The sequence below is a fragment of the Rissa tridactyla genome, chromosome 3, assembly GCF_028500815.1.
Source record: "Rissa tridactyla isolate bRisTri1 chromosome 3, bRisTri1.patW.cur.20221130, whole genome shotgun sequence".
Classification (NCBI taxonomy): Eukaryota; Metazoa; Chordata; class Aves; order Charadriiformes; family Laridae; genus Rissa; species Rissa tridactyla.
Genome location: NC_071468.1, coordinates 3,662,819 through 3,685,310, shown reverse-complemented (window position 1 = coordinate 3,685,310; position 22,492 = coordinate 3,662,819). Strand labels below are relative to the sequence as shown.

The following is a 22,492-nucleotide window of genomic DNA, read 5'->3' as shown; positions in this document are numbered from 1 at the left end:
GTGAAACACTTTTCTCCGCGGCGCTGAGTAGGGGGGCACGAAGAAACTGGCATCTCTGTCAGCCATCGTTACCTGGGAACTACACCTAATCCTTTTGGTTCACAGTGGTCTCTTTTCTAAGCCAAAATAAATGGGTTTGCTCAGCTCCATGAGGAGATACTGAAGGAGCCATTTATATGCAGATGATAATAAAGATACCAAATCTTTGCAACTAATTAAAAACTACCTTTCTCCAACCAGTTATACACAAGATAAGGGACGCCATGGAAAAATCACCAAACTGGATTCCAATAAAACGGGTAAATCTAAATCATTTGTTCTAAACAATTGCAGAAAAATGTTTCAGCTTTGGCATTTTCACTTGAGCCTCTTTATTCCACATTTGAAGCCTGAGGGTATTGCACTGCCATCAGGTCTCTATTGGCACCACACAGAGCTCCGCACTACCGCTAAGATATATACTTTAATATTTATGAAATATTTCTACATGGAGATTACTGCTCAGAAGTAAAACCTAGTATGACTCAGTTATTTAGTACCTTTACATTTTCCAATGACAAATTTTGAAATTCTTTCCAAACTGAGTGTTCATAACAGAGGCTGAATACAGCATTTCTTATCTTTATGGAAAGCAACACTTTATTTATTAGTTTTTGCATTAGTATTGCACTTAGGAGCCCCATATATGAAACAGGACTTTGCTCTTTTAGATACTGTACCAACACTGGAAAAAAGAGGACCGTACTTTCCCAAATCTTCATGACCTTAGTGCAAGCCAAAATGGAACATGTGGATACGAACACACAGGGCATGCAAGATAACAATCAGATAATATAGAACAATATTAACATCTTAGCATCACAAAAAGCACCTCCAGAATAACTTTATACTGTCTCAACAATTTTTGAATTTTGTGCCAGCCACTGCAAAAATGCCATTTATCAGATTCAAGTGAGCTTTATCATGATTGACGGTGGGTGTGGGTTTGTGATAGCTGCGGCTGGACACGCTGTGCCAGCTGTATTCTCAGCTCATTAGTGTTATTAGCTGTGAAGGCAGGAATGAGACATCCATGTCCCATATTACTAATCGGCAACACTAATGTTATCAAACATAGGACACTGGATACGGCCTTGTCACCGAGGGGAGCTGGCGACAGCACACCACCATCTCATCTGAGCACACAGGCGACGGACGCTGACAGCAGCAACCACGAGGCACAGCAGAAGTGGTACCCACCAGCCAAGAGATGCCACCTTGCAACCCACCTCCCCTCCTGGGAGCCCTATGCCAGGGCAGGGAAAGGCAAGAAGAGGAATTGAAACCTCTGAGCTGAAACAGCGCGGAGGTGATGACAATCAGCTACGCTATGACAGGAAACATTCCCGTGGCGCTGAACTTCGCATCGGCATGAAGCACATGCTCAGGTAAGCGATGAGTCCGTGCCCTCCAGTCTGCAGCTTTAATCCCCCACCGCAGCCTGAAAGCTCACGGGAATGGCTTATGGATGGATTTTAAAACGTTTTGGAGTATTATGTGTGCCTGAGCGCAAAGCCGTCTCTGTCAATCTCTCTTCTAAATCACACAGAAAGTCATACTAAAGGAGAAAAAGGTAAAAAAAGAGGCACTCAGCAGGCAGGTTTATTTAAAAGCATCTACAGCAGTAGCATTTAAAACGCAGCTTTACTGACGCTCTCTGGTGTTCTCAGCAACTCAAATATCACGTATTTAATTGAGCGGTGTCCTATTCTACCTTTTCAAATTTAAATGTCAAGTTTTAAAACCACATTTATAAAATGCCTTTGTGCTTCTTAAAATACAGAATTTCTTGCTACATACTTTGTACTGCATACTTTGGCATGAAAGTACACAAAGAAAAAGAAGATGTATGTTTTATAAATATAACAAAGAAAAATATAAACCCAAGCAGCACAGAAAGCTAACTGAAGCCACCAGTGAGTAGAAAAAAAATTAAATCTTTTTGGGAATGATTCATAGGGAAAGCCCTGGGCAAAAATCTGTGCTTTCTACTACGTCATGAATGTTAGTAAATAGTTAATCCGATGAACTCGCAGACAGAGCTAAGTTATACAGTGTATGACAAGCTTCTGAAAAGGTCCCTGTCCCCTAAAGATTAGAGGGTTGTAAATAAAATCACCTTCTGCAATTTGGGCCGTTCTAGTGGTGCACCGGGATGCTGATGGTCTCAGAGGTGGCCTCAGCCTCGGGCATGAGCAGCCAAGTGAAGGGCAGTCCGAGGCCGGGAGGAATCTCTGCAGGCTCCAGAGTGCAGGGGCAAAGCGCTCCTGCTCATCCACTCCACTAAGCGATGCACCGGGTGCGAGAGACATGACTCGGAAGCCGATGAAGCAGAAGGAAAATGGCTACTGTGCTGCCACTGGACGCCCCAGGCTTCCTTTGCGCCTTCAGGAAGCTTTGCTTTCCTTCCAGAATAGCACAAATAATGGTTCTGCTGGTAACATTTTTCCAGATGCTGGAGAAGTGACGACCTGCTCTCCATGCTCCCTGGATAGCAGCACCCACAGCTTTATCTTTGGAGATGAGACTCTTCCCCAAATTAGTTAACTTCCAACAGATTTAAAAAAAAAAAACAACCAACAACCTCAACAGCATCCTCGCTCCATACCAGAACTTGCCTTCAGTCCCGAATAAGCAGCAGGGCAGCGGGAAGACCTTTTCTGAAACAAACTCTGCATTGGTAGGGAAAATTTGGAAGAGTGAAAGATGCTCGGTGCATTTAGGAGCCTGTGGAGCGCGGTGAAGAGGTGACGCCGAGCTGCGGGGAAGCGGGTGGAGGAGCGCAGAGAAGAGCTGAGCAAGGCTCGTTCCCCCAAGGGGGGGTCCAAGGTAAACTCCCTGGGGCTCTCGCAGCGACCGCAGCTCCTGCGCTCTTCACAGCAATCCAGCTCCTCGCATTTCCCCATCTAATAACCGCAATCACATGAACACTGGTCAAATATCATCCAAAGAAATCAATCTTAACCTTCCTTAATAAAATAAAACTCAACCTAGAGAAAATGTTTATGTAATTTAATCATTATTATGAAAAAAAGCAGTGATGTAGAAGAACAAACAAACTGGGGGGGTGATGTTTGAGGATGTCACGGTTATCCCTAAGGTGAGTGGGAAGAAGGTGATCTGCGTGCATATTCCATTTTTATTTCTTTTTGGCAGAAATAGAACATTGCTTAGGCATAATTTACATGAGAGCGTCTAATTTAGCAGCAAGGTTGTTGAAGGGAAGGCAACGTGCACTTATCAGCAGATAAAAATAACAGCAATAGCGGCATTTGAGACAGGCAGAGCCACAGAAGTCGGTGCCGCAAAGGGCAGGTCTGTTGCTCTCCTGTGTGATCCATGTAGGCAGCTGACTTTTTCAGGGAATTTATCGAGTAGACAAAAAAAAAAAAGAACAACCAACAAAACAAAAAAAACGGAAAAAAATAATCTATTTGCCATTTCCCACATGCAGTCTAATCAGGGTGGTTATTAAACACAGCATAATTGTCCCAGCGCAGACTTTATCATAAAGAAATGAATAACTGCTGGGCTTTCAAATATTTCAGAAGTGACAGAGGCCTCTCTTGTTCTCCTGATAAAAGGAAAACAAACAATCTGACCATAAAAATCACAGGCTGCCAGCAAAAATGTAAGTTCAGATACCATAAGGAAATCAAGTGATTGAATTAGGTTTATGTTGATAGGCTCTCGCCACTGGACTTGTAAATTAGAAATTAGAGCCTTATTCCGAGGCAAATCAATTAAGTGTTATCTGCGATTTATTTATTTGTGTATGTGTACTTTGAGTGGGTTCACTAAAAGTTCTTCACCTGCATTTGGAAATTCAGGTAGTAAGTTAAAAAGAACAAAGAAAGAAAGGAGATTATTAACAACGTACAGACAGCAGTCTCACTTTCAGCTTTTCCGCACAAATTTTACCCAAACATCAGTAAAATCCTACTGATTCTATGTCAGTGCAATGGAGTACAGAAGAGGACACAGAAGACAGCAGTCTTGATAGCTCTGACAATTCAAATAGACTTGCACATCTTCATTTCCCTGAAAATCACCAGATTTTCAGTTAAATAATTATTTAGAGTTTCCTTGTTAGTTTTCCTTTTAGTTTTTGAGCCCATCTAGTTCATGAAACGTTGATTTTTCTCTACAGATGTGTCAGAAACCAGCAAACCCTCTGCAGTGAGGAAGAAACGTACAGTTTTTAAATGACAGCTGAGATACTCCTGAAATCATCTCTCTCTACTTGAGCATTTCAAGGAAACCCACTAAATACAGAGAGGCTGGTGATGATATTAATAGTAGTTGAGGTCTTGGCAAATTTCTGACATGAAAAAAACTTAATTATTTTTCTCTGTAGAGCTTAAAGTGAGAAAATTTGGGGCAGAGGAGCCTCAAGTGTTTTTAAAATTGGGGGCTGCGCTCTGTAAACATTTTGGCATTAGAGTGATCCCGTCATTCATAATTTCATCTCCTACAGGTTCCATGGCATATGTCATTTAAAGAAATTCATTTCCCGCTGAACGATTTATGGTATCTTTGAGGGAAAACAGACTGATCAAACGCATCAGAAGTTTTCCCTGTGAACGTTTGCCATGGGGTTATTCCTTGTTCCTGCCAACTCATCCTGATATTTCTTCTTGCTACTAAAAACACTTCTACGCTTGCGTTAAGATTTTAGTTTCCATAGAAACTGTTATTGGCTAAAGTAAATACAAGATGGTAAAAAGTGTGGATTCCCTCGTCCTGCGAGCATGCTTGCAGCTGCCAAATTTTCACCACCAAACCCTTTCACCAGCATTTACTGCTGTGTGACACTTTTATTGCGTCTCCCTTTTAAGAGCACGGACACTCTTTTGAGTGGCACTTCCATGCTTGACAGAAGGGATGTGAATATTCAGGGATATTTCTGCGCCTCATTGTACAAAAATGTATGTTTCTCTTCACTGCTCATTATGTTATTTTATTTTGCAGACCTCTTTGCTAAACTTTACAAGGGAAAAGATGTCTCTTCGTCAGCCTGCACATCACAACAAAGCTCAAGAGTGTGCTATCAGGTAATGTGCCAATAAGAGGAAATAAGTAATTGTTTCATCACAACTAATGATTTTCACATTCCTTTAGCATTTCAAAATACAAACAACGGGAGCCCTGAGCATCCTGACGCTGCACCCTCGCTGACACCGGCAGCAGCTCGGAGCCCCTGGAAGCTGTGAGAAAAGGCACGCCACACTTCAAAAGGGCTGTGCTGAATTTATGGGTAGTCACGTCTTCCGAAGGCAAAAAATGAACTGCATATTAATCTCCTGTTCTCAAAACTCCTCTTGCTCCCTTTCTAAATGAGTCTAATGCCTACTAAAAAGGCAAAGTCCTGATAATCATCTTATAATTCCCTCACTTCTGTATAAATTTCAATGTATCTTGAATTCAGGCACTTTTTCCTAACATACACAATTAATAAGTCTTTTCTTGTTCTCTTCAGAACATTACTTTCATTTTTCTTCTCATTTAGAGACCTGCTGCAGTGCTCTGTGCTGCCTGAGGTTTGCCCTTATTCCAAAGAATAAGCCTTTGCACATATATTGCATTGAGACAGAAAACTCTGTTATCATTTCTGAAAATAGCAGCCGAAGACAGAAGGACTCATCCCTGGCAATGTCGAAAAAGAAGGCGATGCTGAAGCTTCTCAGTAACACAGCAGTCGCTTGAGTATAGTACCTACTGATTTTGGGTCAGAGGATGATCTTCTCATCCCCCAAGCATCAAGTGTTTTGGTACCAACTAGAGATCTCCTTTCTGTATCGTTAGAAGCATAAGATCCTATGAAGGACATTTTTCAGATGCCTCAACACTCTGTTGGATCTTTGCACCCACTTTTGCTGTAAAACCATTCTGACTTTCCGCCCAAGACCCACAGGTTCTACCTAACCCCTTAAATCTACAAATTCCCTTTGGGTGCCATCAGGCACCCAAAGTAGGACAGAGACTTGCGCGTGTCTCCTGAATTTGTCTCATCTTCCCAGCCTTGTGCACCATTTGGAAGAATTGGTGGACACTGCTACTTGATGAAGCCACGGATGAAAACAAGTTTTGAGTTTCCTAGAAGGATAAACACAAAGCCACTCTTACACCCAGAGCAGCTGCGGCGAGGCTCTAGGCTTCACACCATCCACACGGTAACAGCACTTCTCGGGGCAGCCACAAATTCGTTACAGTACCCAGAAGTGTGAGAGCACAGATAATAATTACCATCAGCTGGTAAGACTGTGACCTTGGCTCTAGGACTGTGGTCTAGTGCTGGGCTACTCTACATAGTTTCAGCCAGATCTTCTGGGTAACTATTCCTGAGGTCTGGTCAGGAAGGTCTTTCTTTTGCAGATGGCTCTCTGAGCTGCTCCCATACACTGCTGTCACAGCTGGGAATAGTGTTGGGGCTCTGCTCTTCAATCTCCAGGGAAGGGGAAGAACAGGAGAGAGGTTTCAAGAGGCTTGAACAATCATCACAAACCAGAAGCTGGAGAAGGAGAAGTGGTTTCACACTCAAAGAGCTGACCACCTACATAGCTGCAACCTACTGCTAAGATACTAACTTTCAGGAGATCTCCGCTCATTCCTCCTGCTACCTTAACGTGACGACTGTGGGATGAGAATGGCACTTTTCTGTCTTCAAGGGAACACTTGAGGCTAAACAATAGGGAATGGAGAAAGGAACCAGACCTCCTGGAGGAGAAACCCAGAAAGAAAAAGCTCTGGCCTTATGAAGAGTGTAGGGTAGCATAAGTGTATTTATGTATCCCGTTTCTGGAGTTTACTATTACCCTATTTTACACGTGCTACGGCATAGGGAGAAATGCAAAACATGAGGGTGCCTAATGCTACCTTTCCCAGGAGCCCAGACTATGCCCACTCACCCAAAACATTACAGAAGACAATCCATAGCTTGGACTTCATTACTGGAACAAAATGCTAACACATTTTCAACAAATCGAGGGACACTGTGAAATAAGATAAAACAAAAACAGTACGATGCCTTCGAAATAAAAACAAAGCATCTGGCTGTTTATCCTTCATCAATGAAAACTTCTCCGGAATTAAAGAGATTATTTTTTTTTCTTATGATAATGACTAGAAAATGCAACAACAAACATGCAAGAACAATCACAAAATATATACATCTGGACTTACAGAAAAATATTGTGAAAAGCAAATGTCAACCAACCAGGCTGAAAGAGAAACTAACTGAAACAAACTGTTTCTCTTGCTTTTTCAGAAATTAAGAATGACTGTACAGAAGGTACATTGAATGCAGCGTGAGAACAGACTCTGTTTCTGGCCATCAAAAAGACCAAGAGCATGGCAGATTAATCACCAAAGAAACATCCCTGCTGGTGAATATGGCAGCATATGGGGAAGAAGTAGATATTCCAGATGGTGATGGGGAAGAAAGAGTTTTTTGGTAGCTATGACTGCTGATAGTCCTCTAAAATCATTACTTGCTGTGGTCTTCTGTATCAGCACACCAAACCAGTTTAGGTAGCTCACTGCGGGTGTCATTAATCACACTGAAATTTAGTTTACTATAAAAATAACAATGAATTACAGTTTTTTATATTTAATAGAAAAGTCAAGGCTTATTAAAGATAACACTTGTTTCTATCAAAAGGTAGTACTAGATCAGAAATACAATAAATGAGGTTTAAAGACTCCCATTAACTTTAAGTTTTTAATGACGACCCCCAGATGAAATCCACTCTTAGAATTCTGAAAAGAGATTAAAAAATTTGCATAAACTGTCAAAAATACCCTAATGCAGTATAAAAATTGTCCAAGACTACAGGCAGAGGGAGGGATGGCAGGGGAACGGAGAGAAAAAAATTACCTAAATCTCTTGTTTTACAGTGAAAGACGTGTCAATGCACAACAGCAAGTTGTCCTTTCCGCCTGGCAAGGCTACTACAGGAAGCAAGTTCCCAAGTCAATTGATGATCCCAGCCAATGATGAGAGATTAACTTCTGGGATAGCTAATAAACCTGTGTTAAGTGGTACCATGGCAGCAAGAAGTATCTGGCTAAACTCCGTTCCATGGCTGCTGCTCTCTTAAGCCAATATACCAGGGTTTTGACTATAAAACCTCCATGCAATCACAAGCTGGTACTGCTTGACTTAGAGCCAAACCTTCCTGCTGCTACACGAGTTTTAGATCTTCTGTGGATGTGACACAAACAGGGCTTCTGGAACGCTCGCTCACCTGCAGTCAACACTCCTTTGCTCAGCCCCGCAATGTGGATCAAAGCAAAACCGACCCAACCGGCCCCAAAATGAGCATTTTGTTTCACACCATTTGCAAGATCCCATCAACAGCCAACCCAGGTGCTGTTTTCATTCTGCCCACACACAAATCAATGACAAAAAGCAAACTCATTCACACAGGTGGTGCATTTCACCATTCTAAAAGTCAGGATTTTCTCATACCCTTCATTTAATGCCACTGCTGTCAAATTTGTAACGTGTTGTAACAAAACCAGCCTTTATGTAACCTAATAAATAAAAGTCACCGAGGCAATAGCTATGCATAAATTTTAGCTAAAAACATTTTGTTAGAAGAACATGAATGTCCTCTGTAAAGCGGGTAGCATTTTAAAATAATGTTCCAGCCATTGTTAATACTTTATTGCTATTCATCATAGAACCATTAATCATGGTGAACTCATTTGGTATTAATGTGGATGTCATAAAGTACTTCTGTTGCATTTCAATTACAACTCAGCCTTTAAAATGCTGCCAGCCATACATGGGAAGCTTTGAAAACCAAATTTGAATAGTCTGTTTGGAGATAACTGCAATTGGATTCTGACATGGAGAAAACAACCTTTTCCATTCCTAATGCTCTCCCGACGAGGGGCTGAGAAGCCCGTGGGGCCGTGCCCTGACCCAGGGCTGGGGACAAGGAAGAGGGAGCCCAGCGGGAGGCTCCGGGGAAGCCATGGCCATCCAGACCCAAATGCTTTTCTTCCCCAAAACAAGGGTAGGAGAAGCATTCCTTTGGGCTGCTTCAACCTCACCAGTTCAACCGTGGCTAAGCGGCAGCAAGGCCATACTTTCAAGCCCCTAAAGAGATTTCCTTTTTTCCTGTCACTCCTGTGGTTCCCTGAGGCACTATCTTGCTTCCAGAGCTGAGTGCTTTGGTTTTTTCTCTCTGATGTGTAGTTTCTGCCCAAACAAAAACACCAGAGGGAACATATATCTACAACTTACTGCCTTTAGAGACAGCAAAGGAGTATGCAACACGTGAGAGCGGACCTAAGGGAGCTCATATCCTGACCTCCCTCATGACAGTTTAAAAAAACCCCTCTTTCTGGCCTCAAGAGGCACTGGGAAAGGAAAACAGGCAGCACAAAATGCAAGAGGGACCTAAACTACTACCACCTCCTTGCCATCAGGGAAGCCAGGAACCTGTACAAGTTTACCCTGACAAACCAGGATCAAATGACAACGGCTCAACGATCGCAACGCTACTCATCAGAAACCGTGTTAAACAGAGAAAAGACAAAGTACTTCTTAATATCTAAGGGAACTTTTTTTTTTTTTTTTTTTTTAATTCTTGCATATAATTGCCATTCTATTTTATTTAGGTCATCAATGTAACACGTAAGCACACAGCAAAAATTCCTACCTTGGGAGCTCTGGCATGTTTTCCACATCTGGCATCTTTGACGAGGCTGATATCTAGCAGCTCAGTCTCCTAGAAGGAAAAATTGCAACACAGATAATTATTACATTAATCCAAAAACCTTGTTGTGTTAACAGTGTCCTCCTTCCCACATCTGTCAGGGGTTGGCCTGTTTGCAATGACGCCTGTCCAAACTGAGAACAGTTTCAAGGAGTGCTCTGTTGCACTGAAGTTATTCTAATAGCAATACTAAGACCTTAGACACATAATTTGGTTTCCTTAAAAATGTGCATATGTCCTACGTTATACAGAATATATAGAAGCCACATGAGTCAAGCTTATTTCTTGGATCATTAAATACCAGCTGCTGTGGTGGTGGGCTTTTTTATTATTTTTTAATACAATTTTAGTTTTTGATGCTAGTCACAGTGTGAAAAAGGCGACACTACAGACAGAAAACCCTGCCTCTGCAACAGAAAACCTACTTTATTATTCCCAGAACATTTTGAAAAGTGCACATAAACCCCAAGAAGTGTTATGTCTACAATGACAACAGGTTCCAACAATTTTACAGTGACTACTGCTCAATAAAAGCCATGTATTTTTGATGAGCATTTCATAGTTCATACGTTAACTCTCGAGTTGTGTGTTACAAAACACATGCTGTACTTGGAACAAAACTGTCATGAGATGACAGCTTCTGTTAGCTTCCTGTCCTCCCCTACAGGAGTATAACATGAAGAATCTCCTTTCACTGCTAACCTCTTGGATCTCCACCTTCCCTGCTGGTGCCCGGGAAGAATGGGGGCTGAGCTGAGCCCACGGTGCCAGGGCCATCCCCACAGGGTGCCCACACCGCTCCAGGATCAGTGCCAGGTATTCACCTCTCTCCAGACATGCAGCAAATTATAACCTCCAGCCAACATCATTTTTCCCTGAGATAGGGCATTTTTCGATGTTGCCATATTGGTTCTTTCTTGAATGCCTTAACATTTACGGGCAGGGAGCGTTTGGAAGGAGGAAAGATGCTGCAGACCGGATTCCCAGCTGCCGGCTGCCTTGCAAGGACACACATTCCTGCAGTATCACGTGTGCTTTCCCAGGAACATCACCAACTGCCTTGCGAGACGTGGCAAGAACATCTGACCCGATTCAGCATTACTCTACAATCTTAAAGCACATCTTAATAACTGCCCGCCTCATTTACACGAGCATTCGGACTAATAGCCCGTGTTAACATGGCTGAATTACATACTAAATACAGTCTACAAGCACTTCAGCAGGAGCGTGACCGCACCACAATTACAGCTACACCAGTTCAACGCATTTCAGCCTTCCAGTAGTAATTGCAGATGCTGTGTGGAGAACTCGAAATCTCTGTGCGAGACAAAGCCACTACACTTTTTTTTTTTAATTTCAAGGAGAAAAGAGAAATATTTTCTCATGGACATGTTATTTTGACATGGTTACTTTGTATCCTTAATTCTTTTCCATCTTAAGAGATCCACTCCTGCACAGCTCTTGTAGGCCTTTGGTGTCTAAGAAGACATCAGCTTTACCACCAAATTTTCACATGACTGTACATTCATCGCATCCCCCTCCATACCCCATATCAATCCCAATTCTGCTCTGTTATAGTACCAGCTGAACCAGCAAGGGCAGACGTGCCCAGGTTTGCTGTTATCAGACAAGAACGTGGGCTTCAGGGTGAGAGGCCGGCGCTTATATTTACCACAACAAATAATACTCGTGCCCTGAAGCAGTCTCCGACCCACTGTGAAATGTTTTACAGAACCTACAGGCACGTGCAGAGCATGTCGTAAAAATAAGATTTTTGCCAACTGAAAGGACTGACAAGCACTAAAAATAAAGGCTTTAACAGCAAACACATGAGCGAAATGAAAGACACTGAAGGAAAATGGGTCTTAAACAAAGATGCTGAGCTACACACAGACTGAATTTCAGAAGTTTTTTTTGGTTGCACTGGTCTGGCACTTTAGCTTTTAAAAAAAAAAAAAACAACAACAAATGGAATTAAAAATTTGTTCACTTATAGAAGTGCAACTAGACCTCCTATAACACAAACATAGAAAGGCCCTTTTAAATGGAGTAACACAGATTAGAAAGAGACACAGAAAAGGGAGCAGCAATGACCAGCACCCCCAAGGACAGTACAAGGAACCTGAACAACCCTGCTCATGTCTTCCCCGATGGAGGATGAGGAGGGTACAGAGTTTTGGAGTTTTGATTACTACTTCCAAGCCACTTGCATGTCACCAAGGTACTTGCAGAAAATATGACAGCCTGGGGAGCCAAACCCTAGCAAGGACAGTCTAAGAAGACCAGGGGAAGAGTAGAGTTTTGTGGGGCTACTTTGAAAAGACCATCTGCCACGGCTGTAGGCAAGGTTGACCCCCTGAACGTCCACCCTATGGCCTTGCTGCTGTACTGTTACCTCTCTGCTGTGCCACCTCTCTGACACCGAAAGCAGGTTTTATAATCCTACCCCTACAATCCTTTATATCCCTATTTGACAAGGCCATTTAATTTGGGGGGATCCTGTCCTAGGCGGTCATTACAGAAGCCACAGGAAAATAAAGTCCAAAGTCTCAGCCACCATCCGATATCAGAAAGGAATGGTCCAGATTCCAGAAATACATTTTATATGTATGCTCAGGTCAGCAGAAGCAATAGCCTGATAGATGCTACAGTCTATGCTCTAGAGGAAGAAGACGAGAGCAGAATATGCATGCCTGTAAATGCCTCTGCAGGCAGCATTCAGCGGGTCTTGGATAAATCAGAATTCATAATGTGCCATTTCTTAGAAGTTCTTTGGTTCAAAACCACTAAACCTCCTGGAATTCCCTGACCCCTGGGCACTTGCTTTCATCTTTCAAACAACTAATTAAGAGGACAGAGAGCAACTTCCTCCCGAATGAGAGAAAAGGCAATTTCCTATTTCCCTGTTGCAAAATGTGGACCGACTTTTGTAAAGGGAAAATACACTTAAGTACTGGACAGAAAAATGCCCCATTTCCTGTGGAGCCAAACAACCCAACCCCTCCTCTGCTTAAGTCAACAGGAGTTTTGCTACTGACTTCCTCCGTGCAGGCTTGGAAACTGCACTCTGTGCTGCACAAGGCACGAAAGCCAGAGCAACTGGAAAAAGAAAAAAAAAAAAAAAAAAGAGAAAACTAGCAAAAGAAGTAATGAAAAACCTCTGCAAGGCCAACTTTTCCCTGTTTAGAGACCTCTAGTCATTGCTGTTAGGACTTACTAATCTTCCAATAGAGTAACATCTCTTAATGCAACTGGTAGATTGCCCCTCCCGGTAATTTATAATACGGGAAGTCAGGAGAAGTGAATTATTAATCCTACCATGCTTGTTTTCAATTAGCAGCCGAGACAAAGACGCATTCGTATTGGGTTTAGATTGTGCAACCTCACTTTTACGGGTGAGCACACACTCACAACAGCAATAGATTGTGCAACCCTCAGTGATTGCTTGAGCGCTTATAATTAGGCCCGTCTGAATTTAATATAGTAACACCAATTTCTACCAGCCGAGGATCTGGCTCACTCCTATTTTAAACTGCCCAAAATGATGCCAAGTGAATCACAGCGTCTTGGGAACTTGCTCATGACGTAACCCCAGCTACAGAGCAGGATTCCTTATTGATCCCGCTGGAGAGCTCCGCCAAAGAGCCAGCAGCAGCACGGCGGGCTGAGAGCGGGATCAAGTGTCCTACAGAATTTCACAAAAACTATGTCAAGGAGACATAACAAAAGTGGGTGTGCATTACAACAGCTGCATGGGTTACGCGGTCCAGATATCCAATTACTTTACTTATAAGCCTAACAAAAATAATTCCACTCTGCCCTGAGTACTCACTGTGGCCGAGTAGTCGTGTATTGCTCTGACCTATGTTTGTTTTCCAATTTTAATTTCCATTTCCATGTTGCTTCTGGCCGGATGTTCTTTTTTCCCCACTGTCTGAAGTGTCGCTGCATGCTGCTGGCAACCGTGGAGCGTCGTTCTCATAGTCATGTTGCTGGAGCCATTGCCATTTAGGGATACAGTCTAACTGCTGCACAGCTAATTAAACTCTAAAATCTCATTTTCCACTTAGCTTTGAAATCTGCTGCTTCTACACTTTTACATCTGAAGAGGAAACTGTACCTGAAAGCTTATCTAATTCTTACAAATATTACCAGTTGTTCTAATAGAAGACACAGCGCTGCCTTCAGTCCGTCTGATGCGGTGCTGGCAAAATAAACTTTGAAAAACTAATCCAGTTTTGCAAACAAGCACCATTTAACGCGACTGGCTGGCAACATCTGGTGAAAGTTTTCAAAGGGAAAAGGCTATTTTGCTGAAACAAACTTCAAACGGAGACTTAAACACCATCTTCTTTTGGGAATAATTACTCATAATGAAATGTTAGACTCCATTTTAACATTTTCTGAACAAGAAAACATCCAATATTTCTTGAAGCAAAAAAAAATTTATGCAGTTGTAGGTTACTTTTATTTTTATTCTGCAATTGAAAAGCATTACTTAAAATCAACACACAAGTGACTAATTTTCCTTACAACATGTTAGAAAGAAAATATTAAGATCAACATTTGAATCTAACTGGGAATAATTACAAGTTATGCTAAAAAAAGTATCTGGCCCTACGTGAATACAGATACAAACTCAGCTATTTACAAGCAGTTATAGAATACACCTCCCTCAGGTTTTAGAGATTTTGACAGGGTGCTGATCAACCAGCCACACGCTGATTACCAACGTTCTCTGCAGTGAGAACGAACGTTTAGCGCTAATTTAGAAAGGGTGCTTTCACAGCTAGGGGATGTCACGTATAATCCCCCTGTTAAAACCATGTCTATTTTGCCCCATTATCATTAAGAATAAATGGAATGAAATACCTCTAAGAATAAATTGAATGAAACACAGCAATTTGTCTCCTCCTCCTAAAGGAAAACTGAGAAGGACTGGTGAGCTGATTTAACAGAAACCTGCATCAACGGCTCCAAGAAGAAATGGCGAGGCTGTCAATGACATTAATGGGAGCTGAGCTAAGGTAGCACTGGGTTTCCATGAAAGTCCCTTTAGATAATTCATAAACTGCAACCCACTAGAGAAAAACAGTCCCTGAAGAAACTGTCTCCATGTTTCCTCCTGGCAGCATGCAATTCAATTATCAGGCATCAAGATCATGTGCTGCGTCAATAAGCGAGCAGCACAGCAGCACGTACACCCTGAAGTCAATGGTAAAATTCTCCCTGACAATAGCAAAGTCTTTTCCGGCATAAAATTGTTCTTCACAAGTTGAAAATATTTTATTACCTTCCCACCTTCTCCTTTTAACAAGCCATTGAAGATGATTGCATTAATGCTGTAGCTCGCCAACCTGCCCAAAGCAGCCAGACCTCTTCTAGCTCCTTGCAGGTGATGCTCTCCTCACGGAGGTTATGAAGCAGCAACTGCGAGGCATGCAAATAATGGAACAAATCCTCAGGTTAAACCGAACACACATTTCTAGATTAGCCATTGGCTTCCCAAAGGGTTAAAACTTTTCAAACTTGGTTAAAGCAATTCCTGAATTCTCTGCCTTCTAAACATCTATTACAAAATCCAAAGCCCAAGACAAATCCACCGCTGTGGCACCCAAACTAAAAAAAAGAGCGAGTGGCACAGCTGTTCCTGAGGGGTGAGAGAGACAGAAAACACTTTGCTGCCTCCACTACTTCACTCAAAGTCACATTTTCAAGCTGTTCGTCTCTGGCCAATAAATGCTGGGAGAAAATCACCGCAGCCCCATCCACTTCAGAGCAAGAGGCTGGGCACATTTCACCACACACACAAGGGAAGTTCAGCTCCTGGACCTTTCTCCCTCGGGAGTTATTTTACGTGGGGAGCTGTTTGTCATCATCAGCACTACATCTCCCCACGGAGTTGGTGGAAGCTCTCTGCCATTTCTTCTGCTACCTACTGCGCAAAGAGGCATCCCCTGAGGCAGGGAGTGATGGAGACAGAAGGAAGAACATAGCTATGCTCCTCTTGCACAGCGCAGCAGCTTGGCCAACACCAAGGGATGGTTTTAAACACTGCTTTGACCAGACAAGCACCTTAGGTCTGGACTAGCATTTCTGACCACACAGTCCATCTAGACACTCGCCCTCTTTACAACTCACAGCATTTGGCCCCGATTCAAGCAAGTGAATGGCTAGTGCACCGTCCGATTCAGCGTACAGCTCTGACCCTCACTGTCCCACCTCCCCAGTGAATTCCCAGCCGGACCTCTCCTGTCTCACTTCCTCAGGCCCTCCTGTTCTGCCTTCTGCAAGTAAATAAATATGGGTCATTAGGCAAGGAGGAGAGTGATGCACTTGGGACCCTGTCATACCTGGCTCCCCAGGTGGCTCTCCCAGCACTCTTGTTTAAAGCACCTGGTGAGGTGACCACAACTACAATCAACTGGAACTGGATGGTGGATGATCTTCTCCAGGCAAACAATTTCAAAGGGTTTGCTATCACAGGGAATGGAAATTTTTCAAAAATCCCTTGAACAGAATGACTTCTTACAATCCAAAAATGAACTATCTGCAAATTTGAACCTGAGGTAAGCTTCATCTGGGTGGTCATTAGCTGTTCTTAACTCAAGAAGAGTTGGAGGACCTCAGCACCTGCAAGGTAAGAACTAGTATTTACGATTTGATTCAACTGCTCTGGGAATAAGCTTCAAATACTTTGCATGGTTTCTTTGCTTGCAGGTTCTTCTTGAAGCGCCAAGTTACATGACATCCCCACTGAAAGGCCCTTATAGGGAGCACTCCTGTAGATGAGTAAGCCACAAACTGAAAAGTTTTTGCTATCTTAATAATGCTCAGTCTCTCAATGTATCCCTGGAGACATAAGAACAGCAACATTTTCTAGTACAGGGAAACTAGTCTGCAGTTTATATGAAGCACTAGGCTATTAGGAAAAAAAATGAGAAGGAATTTTCATGCTAAGTACCCTTTTAATAATGAAAGCAAAACAAGTCTTCTGCATCTATGCACATAATTCTTTGCTGCTTCATTAAGGAAAATTTCATTTACTTGGATTTACAGATGCTGTGGCTAAGCAGTCTAGAAACTGGCACATACATTTCACAAAGAAATAGTTGGGAAGCAGGAGAACATGCAGAGGTAAAGATTTGCTACCTGCCTTCATCACAGCAAACCGACCGGCACAAACAGGTGAAGGACATACCAAAGAGTCAGTGTGTTAGGATCAGCAATCATGTCAGATTTTAAAAGTAATGCACTGGAAAATCAGAAAACTTCCATAGCCATGTCTGAAGCTACAGTTCCAGTCCAAAGTCGCCTGTGCTTGATCAGGTATAAGCTAAGCTTGGTATATGAAAATAATGACTTCCCCTATTAGTCAGAGTATCAGCGTGCACTCCACAAAATCAAGCCACAATCCTTAATCTTGCAGCCTAAGTACACAAGACAATCAGTGGATGAACTGCAAAAGGGGTACGGGAAGTAATCTCCTAGCGGGACAGAGGAAGACAGTGGCAAAGCTGGAGAAGCAGCTCCATGTCTTAGTCCCACAGCGTGCAGTCTCCTGATGATGCGGCCATTGCATCAGACTCTAGCAGTGCTCTACCTTTCCAGGAAAGGCAGCATGCCCTGGAGTTGGATACAAGCTTCTTATGCAAGAGTTAGGACCTTTACAAGGAAAGGAATCTGACATTTTTTAGATAAATCTGTGCCCAGACAGGTCTGGTTATAAGTGATGTGCCATAAACCAAGTGAGAAATCAATCCTTGTCAGAGCTAGAATGGGTCCTTGGTCATTTAGTTTCCCATGAGAGCATACTACCTCCCATGGCCAGTCAGCTGTGGACAGGCTGTACGGCTGCTTTGTTTTAAATGTTTCCAGGAGCTCATCAGAGACTCCTTCAGAAGCTGCATCCCACTGCAACACAATGGGAAATCCTGCAGCACCAGCGGCTCGTCTCTCAAGTTCAAGGCAACGCAAGCACACCCAAGGTTCAAAACCAGGAGTTTCTCATCCAAACAGCTTGGTTTTCTTGCAGCTGGTAGTAGGAGTTGAACGGACACAAGCATCTTGAACCTAGCAGTTGGAATTGGTTTGGTTCTGCTAAAATTGCTCTGATGGAGCTGCTCATCCCACTCACACAACTGGGTAACAAGAGGAGGAAAAGGAGAACTGATGAGGTGCGCCCATATTCAAAAGAGGAAAGAGCTGGGGGAGGACCTGCTTCAAAAGAAAATGTAAAGCATATTGTAGGCAGCCTTCATAATGGTACTTGACTAATTTTTATTCACATAACTGAGAATAACCTGGCAATTTTTAGCTTTAGAGTCACAAGGAAAAGTACAGTGAATTGAAGCTTTAAGCAGCAGAAAAAAAAAAAAAGAAAAAAGAGAAGCTTTCTTTCTATTAAGAAACTTCACTTTTCATATCAAAAGTCATAATCATGTGTGATTATGATGATTAAACGCCTTCGCAGGAAGAGCCATATCATATTTTGGGGGTGATGTTCTCGTGCTGTCATTTCACGTGGACAAGGGATCAGAGACCATATACACACAGATTATGGGTTTTTCTTTTGAAGCAAGGGAAGTGTGTTATTTTCAGCAGAGTGCCCTAAATAGTGAACACCTGGAGCAGAGACTTTCATCTGGAAGGTGAAAGAGCTACTTTACAACTCCTGGCTACTGCCCTGCACCGCTCCACCCCCACACCTGACGTTGCAGCTCCAGCTCGGGCACATCCGTTGATCAACAGAAGATTGTTCCAAAATTGAACACGACCAAGTCCTCTGAACTTCTATAAAAGTCATTTTTTATTCACGCAGCATAAGTTTGATGCATCTAAAAGAATACCAACACCTTTATGGCTTTGAAGATATGTTTTTAGAAAAGCCCAGAGCATTTGACTGCATTATGTTAAAACAATAAATATTTTTATTTGTGTAAATTGAACAAAACTGTGAGATTAGGAACTTGGAATTGCTCTGCTCCCTACATAGCACAAGTTTTAAGGTTAAAAGCTCAACATAGCAATACGTGCCCTACTTACACGCCCGTGATTTCCGTGGAGGGATAAGGTAAAAGCATAAAAACTGAAAAATGTACAGAAGCACAATGTATATTCCAGCCAGCTCCTCTAGCTAAGCCCTGGCATGTGTTACTTAACTGGAAAATCCATGGTCCAGGCACACTTCCAAATGGAGACTCCAGCTATAACATGACGCTTAAGCACTAAAGACAATAGCTGAAAACTCACAAATTAACCTTTATAAACAAAGGTACTTTGTGGTTTTAGGGTCCAAAGTTTGGTTTCTGGGATGTATTTAAAGCTGAAACAGCACTGAAAGACACGTTGACAAGATTTCAGCCCAAGACGCAAAAACCTCTTGGGATTAGTTATTTTGCTAGCGTTATCTGTTATTAAAAGGTGCAGATTTCTCGATGGGTTTGTAAATAAATCATCCTGGTCTTACATCTAATCTGTACCAGACCTGCAGACAAAGAAAACCTAAGCCAATATCTAATATCTACATTTTAGAAATCGGAAAGGAAGGAAAAGCAGCTGTAGGTACATTAGGCTGATAGGCAAAGCTTTAGATCGGATGATGAAAGGAGTACAATAACGTGAAAGTAAAACACACACACAAAAAATATGAGACCATGTGAGCTTGCCAGCCAAAGCACATCTAACTAAGCTGATAATTTTTTTTTTCTTGGCACAGGAAGCTTTGAAGATGATCTCTGCCTGAATTTTGATTAATTACATGAGCCAGAATTGACACACCACCATCCAAAACTCTGGTCACCAGTACTCAGAGGTGAACTTAACTTGAAGGAGGTATAGAGAGGCTTTCAAAAGCCATGGAAGAACTGGGAGTATACTGTTATTAGAGAAGACCAAGAGAGCTTGGCTTCCACAGAACAGCAAAAGGAAGGCTAAGAGGGGTATGATTATTGTCTATAAATATATGCATTGTGTAATCAGTTGAGAGGAAGGGGAGCTATTCAATCTAGAAAGAAATAAGAACTGAGCTATATAGATTCTAATAAGTATGGGCAAAATTAGAACTATTTTTCTTTAGATACTGAAAGCAAAAAAAGCACTTTCAAAACGGAGTTTGACTTGTTTCTGAATGTGAAAATAATACATGCACTAAACAATATCCAAAACCATAAAACTAACACAGAAAATCTTTTCCTATAGTATATACTTAATGGAATCATTTTTTTTTTTTTTTTACAGCTAAATCCTTGACTTCTCACCACTTCAACCATCATACAGCTTTACCTATAAACAGGTCAGAAAATAATTCATTAAATAAGTGGCTTATTTTGGAGGTCTTGATACTCCAACAATTTCAGTGGAGGTTTATCCCAAAGACGATTTATACTTCTTTTTATGTCAAGATCAGCAAAAAGCAGCAGAAGTTGCACACACAGAAATAAAAGCTTTTCCTGGACAGATCCTCAACATTTTGCTCCTCTCAAGGAGGATGACGTACACAAGGCATTCTTTGGGTACTGAAGATGTTCAGCCAAACAGATGAGAATCATTTAGGTGAGGGCACAATATAAGCCCTACAATATAAGATTTGTCACTAGGCAAATAATGTTTTTCCTTCTTTGAATGTACATAGTTCCCAGTGCAGTAATTCGGCAGCAACTCTCAATGGTCACATTCTCCTCCCCGTGCTGCGCCATCAAACAAACCACTCTCCTCCTCATCAGAGAATGCTCGCTCCATCCTCCTGCAGCCCAGTGCACTTCACCTGCTCTTATTTTAATTTCCCTTATTACCTCCATTTGCTGCTTACCTTGTAAATATAAGAGAGTTTAGGACATAGTTTTTTTGTTCGGTATTTGTTAGGGAACTAATTAGAGGGGAGTAAGAATTTCTTGCTAATTTATTTTGTACAAGCTGTAATCATTATTATTTTTGCATGCTCCCAGGGTTTATGGACAACTGCATTTTAAAAATCAAAGAAAAAAAAAAAGAAAAGAGAATCCCCAGATTTGAATCAGTGAGTGAATCTCTAAAGATTTAATTTAGATTCATCTACTATTAATCTGAATGCATAATATTCTTCATTATTATTTTATAAAACTCTAGATAGAGATGGGAAATTATTTTTATTGAGGTATTTGCATGTGCATTCCTCAAATTCTTCTAGCCTTGGCAGCTGTACTTGAAATTAGAATTTACACTGAATGAGGAAATACGGGTCATTCTACAAACACAACAAAGATGAAGTCAATGGCAACTTGTTGGAAGACCTTGAGTTCTTGCCAAGCCACATTTCCCAAAATATTTTGCCCTACACCACACTCAAGCCTCAACTGCCAGCTGCTCCCTCCTGCAGGAGCCAGCTGCTCTGAGCATGGATGGCACACGCACAAAATATAACCATAATTCAGCAAAAAACTTGGTGACACTCAGGGAGATGTATGATTAGGTCTTCTTACCCTTAATCAAACTGAAGGCGGCATGTTTCTTATTAGGGACTCCCTTCAGCCTACACCTTAAGTGTACGAATAGTTGGTGGTGTTCAGCATTACACTCAGTCATGTATAACACACTCAGAATTCTGTGTTTGTTTCATCACTTCAATCTAACAGTTTGGGGGCTGTTACAATGTGGGGGGGGGGTGTTTTGCTATCTGTGATTTGTCTCCACTTGTTGACAGCACACTTACAAAAAAGACATTTTTCTCTCTTATCGGGGCCCTCTCCGCTCTTTCCTGTTTATATTTTGTTCCAGTCTGCGGAGTTAAATGCAAAGCAGCAAACCCAAGGTTAGCCCCGTTGTCTAATGATGTTTCCTTATTTAGCAGTTAGTTTTACTGCAATCTTCTGGTCTCTCCCCCACAAATGTTCTCAGTTCTGTTCTCTGGAGCATAATTATTCTAAGTACCTTTCCCCCGGCAGCAGCATGCTAATACTTCTTGGCTTTGCAAAAGAAGGTTTGTCTTTTTGAAGGTGACCGAAACGCATCTTGAGGAAAGTACCAAAGGGATCCATCCTGATGGGGTACTGCAACAGAAGAGCATCGCCCAAATTCTTAGTGGATCTGCAGAACTGAGATACCCGCAACTGAGATCCAAGATGTACGGCGCAATACCACAATCTCTGCATTTCGGAAACTTCTCAAGGGTGGTTTCCATGGGCTCAACCAACCTAAAGAGCATTTAACACCCAGACACATGGGTTTGAATCCTTTCATATTATCACAAAAACTGTATCACTGTGTGCACTTTTCCAGCGCTCTCCATTATACGACCTGGATGTCAGCTCTTCATTTCTTTGCCAAACTTTAACCATTCAGCATGAAACAATCCTGCTGGACGATTGCCTGGGCTGGGGTGGGTTAGTTGTTTTTATTCCTAAAGTAGCAGCCAGGGTGATTTTCCCAATTTCCTGAAATGAAGCTGCAATTTCTGAAATAAGGCACATCTCTCCAAAGGAGATGAATGGGAGCCAAAATGGTTTGGAAAATATGTTTTATGCATGTTCTAAAACATCAGCTAGTTCTTGTATGTGGGAAGATCTAATGCCTTCCTGTTTGCAGAAATACCTCTGGATTTTCACAGTCAAACAAGTTGTCTCTTTCTACTAGGCCTGTGAAAATACAGCCAAGTTTGGAGAAACTAGAACACCACAAATTCTCAATTTGCACATAAGGAATATAAAAAAATCCTGGAGAATATACGCTCATATTATTATTCCCAAAAT

The 22,492-nt window shown here is 42.0% G+C and overlaps 1 protein-coding gene across 3 annotated transcripts in view; it reads right to left on the bottom strand.

Moving 5' to 3' along the window:
• Positions 1–22,492, bottom strand: part of PLCB1 (phospholipase C beta 1) — a 398,108-nt gene that overhangs the window by 279,884 nt on the left and 95,732 nt on the right. For all 3 annotated transcript variants that reach the window (XM_054197179.1, XM_054197181.1, XM_054197182.1), the window contains exon 3: positions 9,711–9,779. In XM_054197179.1, the coding sequence (XP_054053154.1) occupies positions 9,711–9,779 (69 nt within the window). The remainder of the gene's footprint in view (positions 1–9,710; positions 9,780–22,492) is intronic.